This window comes from Megalobrama amblycephala, linkage group LG9, assembly GCF_018812025.1.
Source record: "Megalobrama amblycephala isolate DHTTF-2021 linkage group LG9, ASM1881202v1, whole genome shotgun sequence".
In the NCBI taxonomy this organism is placed as follows: Eukaryota; Metazoa; Chordata; class Actinopteri; order Cypriniformes; family Xenocyprididae; genus Megalobrama; species Megalobrama amblycephala.
The window spans coordinates 32789478-32796280 of NC_063052.1; the positions used below are offsets into that span (position 1 = coordinate 32789478).

The 6803-nt window shown below is 36.8% G+C and overlaps 1 protein-coding gene across 1 annotated transcript; it reads left to right on the forward strand.

The window, feature by feature from the left end:
- Positions 1-205: 205 nt before the first annotated feature.
- On the forward strand, positions 206-5619 carry hax1 (HCLS1 associated protein X-1). Its single transcript, XM_048202953.1, has 7 exons — positions 206-391; positions 1226-1479; positions 2100-2323; positions 2841-2904; positions 4561-4682; positions 4820-4940; positions 5125-5619. Exons 1-7 carry the CDS (start codon positions 321-323, stop codon positions 5187-5189), a joined length of 921 nt encoding a protein of 306 aa, XP_048058910.1. The 5' UTR covers positions 206-320; the 3' UTR covers positions 5190-5619.
- Positions 5620-6803: the final 1184 nt, after the last annotated feature.

Genomic DNA, 6803 nt, shown 5'->3' on the forward strand with positions numbered 1-6803 from the left:
CGCAAGTCTTATTTCTCAACATATAATAATGCTACTGGATATAAAATTTATTTTTTGATTACTGTTATAATTACCCTTTTTTAAAAAAAAAAAAAAAAAAAAAAAAAAATTTTAAAATATTGCAGCGCTTGTTTTATTAGTCGATAATGACGTAGGCGCATGCGTAAATGCAATGTTCGGACTTTTATTTTGAAATGTGTTTTCCGGAAGCAAGTGGAAAGATCTCGTAGGTTTCCTCGGAGTCCTTCCACCTATGCTGGGTCTCTGATGCAACTGTTATGGTGCCATTTGTGAAGGATCACTGGATACTGCATCCTTAAATGAGCGTATTTGATCTGTTTCGTGGGTTTTTCGGGGTTCCCGGTGGTCATTATCGTGGTGATGGCCGCAGGTGAGTCTAAGAGTTTAAGTTTGAAATGTCACCTGAGAGTTGACTAGCTACTATGTCGTATATTATATCAAACTATTAATTATTAATAATATATAAGCTACAACGTTTTGTATAGTGTTATAAAATAACATCCTTGACATTATTTCTTAACTCTTCATATTGCTTTTATTTGTAGATGTTTCTATATTAGTGTAAATGGAAGTATGCTTTATGGCTGTTTTATACAAATAAACTATAGATCATTGTGATGTTTTAAAGCATTTTCGTTTGTCAATACAGTTATGAATGCTTTTGTAATACATTAATTTCTCAAGTGCAGAATTTCTGTGCAATTTTACTCACCGTGGAGCCATATGGAACATAATACATATTCTCTTTCAGTTTTACTTTGACACATCAGGACATAAATAACAGTGGGCTGGTGCTAAAAACGTAATCTATTAATATTTCTTAATTATATTATAGTTTTGTTCATCATTATCATTATTATTATTCTAAAATGTGAAAAATACTAAGGAAGAATGAACCAGCCTTAGATGACATATTATTATAAAGCTTTCTATAGAAATTAAAAAGGTAATAATTAGCTGCATCTGGTTTCTTATGCACTTATTTATTTACTTATTTTTTAATATTGAAAAAAAAAAAAATAGATGTTAGGCTACCTGTCACTTGAGTTTACTCCTTTCTTTTTTTTAATGAAATAATTGTTTCTTAATGTTTTAAAACTATGAAAAATGAAGTGTATTTATTATTCCTGCACTGTTCCAGATTAATACACTACAGTGACTTTTAGTTCAGACTGGTTTGCTAATTTAAATCTGTTTTGATCAGGGACCCCTTCTTTGATGGGATGATTCATGAAGATGATGATGAAGATGAAGACGATGACAGTGGATTCCACTACGACGACTTTAATAGGCCACGTCAGGACCCATTTGATGATGCCTTCAGATTTGGTTTCAGCTTCGGGCCCGGCGGGATGCGCTTCGAGGAACCTCAGCTGTTCGGCCAGATCTTTAGGGACATGGAGGAGATCTTTGCTGGTCTAGGTCAATTTGATGAGCACCATGGCTTTGGACGTAAAGGTTTGTTTGCTCTGTTCCTCAAGTTTATGTATATTTGCTCATTTTGCAGGGATTTTTTCTGTTTTGTGCAAAGTATACATCTTGCATGATTTAATTTAGATTTTATAAGCTGAGTAGAATCACAAATTTAATAAACTCTATACATATATCACAAAGATAAGACAAAAGGTGTCAGGAAAAAATAGTTATATGCAAGGGTACGTTTACACGACAACAATGTACTAAAAACTGAAAAGTTTGTGTTTTTCACATACAGACGACAACGTTGACAACGTTGTCAACATGATCCCCGTTCACACCAATCCACGAAAATGACTAAAAACGCTGTATTATTCATTCCAGGACAGTAGTTGGCGACATCACTTTGTAAAGAAACACTACGCGTCTATAGACTGAACACGTAATACCCATGCGCATGATGTCACAGTTTTTACATATTCATGTTTTTGTTGTTTACACAGAGACAATAACTATTGTTTTCAAAAACTTGCACTTTGAAACCCATTTTCAAAAGTTTGCATTCTCAGGCCCTCAAAACGCCATTGTCGTGTAAATGAGCCCAGTAGCGATAGCAATGCATTTTTAATATATGTCACTAACTCCTGCTGCTCTCTGCTCAGGTGTCCCATCAATAGAAGCTCCGCCTCCTCAGGAAGGTGTCGAGAAAGGCAGGAGTGGAGCAGGAAGTAGTAACCCGTTCAGAGATTTCATGCTGAAGTCTCCTGAGAGCTCGCCCAACAATCCACCCCTCCCTCCCCCCTCTGTGGCACCAAAGGACAAGGATTCCTCATCTCCACAAGGTCCCAGCAGCCCCTTTGGTCCCCAGTGGAGACCCTTCTCAAAGGTGAATCGGAGTGATTCAGTGCACTTTTAGAGTAGGGGTGTCCAATCCAGCTCTGTCCTGCAGAGTTTAGCTTCAACCCAATTAAACACACCTGAACCAGCTCATAGACTGTGTCCGAAATCGCATACTCTCTTGAGTAGGTACTGATTTTGTATAAGCGCTAATGTGTGAATGTGTGTAATATGAATGTAGTTCACACATACTACATTCCGCATGTTGCTTCACCAGAAGTAGTTGGTCATCCAGGTCATTTTTGCCTACTCTTTTATGAGTACTGTGAATTCAGATGTACTTCTTTTGTCACATACTGTTTTTAGCCTACTATATAGTAGGGATGTATGTGATTTCGGATTCAGCCAAGCTTTTACAAAGCATAATAGAAACTTCCCGGCCAGTGTGTGAGACAAGTTGGTGCTAAACTCTGCAGGATAGTGGCCCTCCAGGAGCAGGTTTGGACCCCTGATTTAGAGTCTTTCCATGCTGGTTTCTCACCTGATTGTCTTCATTTTATTTTTAGTTTCATGATCTTTGGAAAGATAGTCTATTAAGTCCGAAGGAGAATGAGAAAAAAGAGGATGGAGGTAATGCATTTTGCACTATTCTTATTATTTAAATTTAAGTACAGACAGTAAAGTATTCTGAAAAAAATCACAATTATTCAAATGAAGTTATAGGCCTAATTTTTGTAATTCACAAATAAGTTTAGATACTCTATTGTTGGACATGCAGACACTTCAAATAAAAGAATAGTAGATCACTGCAGTATGACATTTCAGACTGAAAATGCAAAGGGGTTTAAAAGACACTTCATATTCAGTAATATTATCGATTTGACTACATTGACACTATTGGATGAATACATAACTTGAACTGAATTGACCATTCGCCGGGAGTTTGATTGACAAGCGATCTAACCAATCTTAACGCCGAATCCGCCATTTTGTCCGACAAAGCAGTCAGGAGTTTGAAGATTAACCTCTGTGGACTTGAACTTGGTTTGTATTGACGTCTTTCCGCGTTTTAAACAACATTCCTTTTCATGTTCATTCATGTTTATTTGATGCTATAAATGAACTAGTAGGAAGAGATGATTGGTTCACGAGACGCTTGAGCTGAGGGGCTACAGCAATCTCTCATGACACATTAAAGAGCCACAAAACAGTTTTTATTGTTCGAATTTCTTAAAAAAAAAATTACACAATTTGAAAGCAGGGACTTTGTTTAATATCATAAGTAGCCTGCTCTGTCTTGTCTGTCGACGTGTTGTCAGTGTCCTCTTTGCTCCGTGATGTATTTTTCACTCTGTGTGGCGTGACAGCGCCATGGCTTGGCGGACAAGGCAACAGTAACTAAGAGGGGTGGGTCTTTGCGAAGGGTCAATTGAAAAATATATCACGGAGCGAAGAGGACACTGACAACACGTCGACAGATAAGACAGAGCAGGTTACTTATGATATTGAACAAAGTCCCTGCTTTCAAATTGTGTAATTTTTTTAAGAAATTGGAACAATAAAACCGTTTTGTGGCTCCATAATGTGTCGTGACAGATTGCTGTAGCTCCTCGGCTCATCTCTTCTTACTAGTTAATTTATAGCATCAAATAAACATGAATGAACATCAGAAGGAATGTTGTTTCAAACACGGAAAGACGTAAATACACACCATTTTTCAAGTTCAAGTCCACCGAGGTTAATCCTCTAACTCCTGACTGCATTGTCGGACAAAATGGTGGATTCGGCGTTATGATTGGTTAGATCGCTTGTCAATCAAACTCCCGGCGATGGGTCAATTGAGCTGGATGATGACTCTGTTGTCTTCTGTAGAGCTGCTTTATAGCTAACTTTATTTCATAATTGATGAATTTTGCAACATTGACACTGAATTATTGAACTGAAATAATCAAAATTGAACTGACTCAAGCTGAATAATGACTTGTTTTCTGTAGAGCTGCTTATAGCTGAATAGAACTCATTTCACTATTGATGAACTTTACAGTTATTGGACTGAACTGAATCAACACTGAAGCTGAATTACTGTGAAGCTGCTTTGAAAAAATCTGAAGTGCTAAATAAGTAAAGCTGACTTGACAAAGAAATGTTATTTTCATCTTATCCATGTTTATTGTGCTATCAATTCAGCCTTGATTCCCTAATTTCTTGCCTGATATCCAGTTGATGCGACTCCTATAAATTGTCTTTGGTTTACAAAACCCGTTTGTCTTCTGGCTCCACCTTCAGATCTGGACTCACAGGTGTCTTCAGGTGGGCTGGATCAGATCTTGACTCAAGCACCTTCACAGCCAAAGACGAGGTCATTTTTTAAGTCCATCAGTGTCACCAAGGTGGTCAGACCAGATGGAGTGAGTGATCCTGGATCATTTTATCCTCAAAAGTATTTCTGATTACAAATCGTAATAATCTGTAGCAAGGCTCAAAATATGCCACGCATGTCCAGATGGTTTTTAACAGGTCTGATTGCATTTGTGTGTGTGTGTAGACAGTAGAAGAAAGGCGAACAGTCAGAGACGGTAAAGGTAATGAAGAGACTACAGTGACCATCTCGGGGGGTCCAGGTGGCCAAGATGGGCCACAAGATCAGTCTGGTCCTCTCATGCCAGGTTAGTCAACTCTTTTCCCTATGCAATGCATGGTCTTAAAGGTAAAAATTGTATTCAAAAAGCATTCTGGTTTCTATAGCGAGTAAAGACATTTTAAAATATCAGTGTTATATTCTTCATGCTTTTACAAGACACTTTTGATTCTTGAATAATCACCCAGTAACGTATTTTCTGCGTCTTTCAGGTGGTTCTGACATGCAGGATGATTTCTCAATGTTTTCTAAGTTCTTCAGAGGTTTTCGAGGCTGAAAGTGCTCTGGACACAAACTGAAGGACAGTCTCTTTCTCAGCAAACCCACCAACTGCAAGCTCCAATAATAATTAGTACATTTTGATTGAATTCTTCAGTGTGTATGTGGAGATCCAGTCTTGATTATGTGAGCGAACAACAATTATTTGCTGCCACAAAATGACACTATAACTCTGCCTACTTCTTTCTTTTGAATATAATTTCCATTAAAGGATATATAACTAATTATATCAGTATCCTGAACTTTGGGTCAGTTGTTGAAGCCAGTGTTCTGAAATGGACTGCCACATTTTTAGTTTGTGGGTAAAGAAGGTCCATTGGATTTCATCACGGAATCATACTGCAGATGATGGACCAGAGTATAATATATATATAAACTCTATTTTTAACGGTGTTATTGCTCTGAGTGAAATAAAGAAAAAAAAGAAATGTCTTGTTTTTCTTCTTTTCTTCTCAGTTATTGTTTTAAGTAACATCTGAGCATGGCAGGTGGGATGCTTCGCAGTCTCAAGTTGGTGATTTCCTTTAAAATAACACTAATTTAAGAGATCTGGTCAATATAGATAAGTAAAGATAGTCTCTCCAGTCTAACAATAGTTACACTTATACAAACAGGTATAAAAAGTAGTGAACAGAGTTTTATGTGGCGTGTTAAAATCCTTTAAATGTAACGGTTTCTTGTAGAATGTGAACCTGTTCAGAGAGTTGCTTTAGTACAGAACTCAATGTTTTTGTTAAAATAAGTCCGTAGTAAAAGCACTTTCAGGTTTCTGTTAGTGTCTTTCCAGTATATGCTGTATACCAGTATGTAGTATGTTTAGCAACACAAAGTGTTTTGTTTTTTGAATCTGGCAGTCTTAACAACAGGCTCACCCAGTTCTGCCACATCTAGACTTACCATTCTAGAGATTTTCTAGTAAACTGACAGTTTGTTGCATTTTGCAAGACAATGCAAGCTAATAAGATTAGCAAATAGTTCACTAATCATTTTTCATTTTCACCAGGTTTTTAAATTGATTTAACAATGAAGAGAAAAAGTGAAAATCTCAGACGAGCACCAAGCCTGATACACTGATGTTTGTAGTGTGTATCACAGCATTAACTGTAGTGAGCATTGGTTAGCTTTGCACCCAGTTTGATCTTTATCTAGTGAGACACGAGTGACATCAACTTTATGGAGATTGACTTTATATTCTGTTATCTAATGATTATCTCCTCCTAAGCAGATAGAAGCTAAGACACTAGAGACATAAGATTACCTCAAAACTTTTCTGAGCCATTTTGGTGATTTTTATTTTATTATTATTTTTTTTTTAAACCAGCAGAGTAACCAGTGTAGAAAGTGTCCAAATTATGTTATGGGGCTACTGTTTTTTTCATTTCAGAAATGTAGGCAAAATTTTAGTCCATTGTCAAGACTCAAAATAATGGGAACATTGAGAAGAGCTGCATGGACACATTAACTCTTCTGGAACCAATCATGAACATCAGGGTCAAACATTTACATGCCAGATGTCAACTAACTTAAAACTCTTTCATTAAGAAAATCATTGAGGAAATGGGGCCTGAGAACAAATGTATCATTTAATTAAATGGTAAAATATACATATGAG

Excerpts from the sequence above, each read along its gene's own strand:
- hax1 (XM_048202953.1), top strand. The coding sequence starts at position 321 with ATGAGCGTATTTGATCTGTTTCGTGGGTTTTTCGGGGTTCCCGGTGGT. Across the intron at positions 392-1,225 it reads TATCGTGGTGATGGCCGCAG|GGACCCCTTCTTTGATGGGA; the intron begins GTGAGTCTAAGA and ends TGTTTTGATCAG. Across the intron at positions 4,941-5,124 it reads GTCTGGTCCTCTCATGCCAG|GTGGTTCTGACATGCAGGAT; the intron begins GTTAGTCAACTC and ends TGCGTCTTTCAG.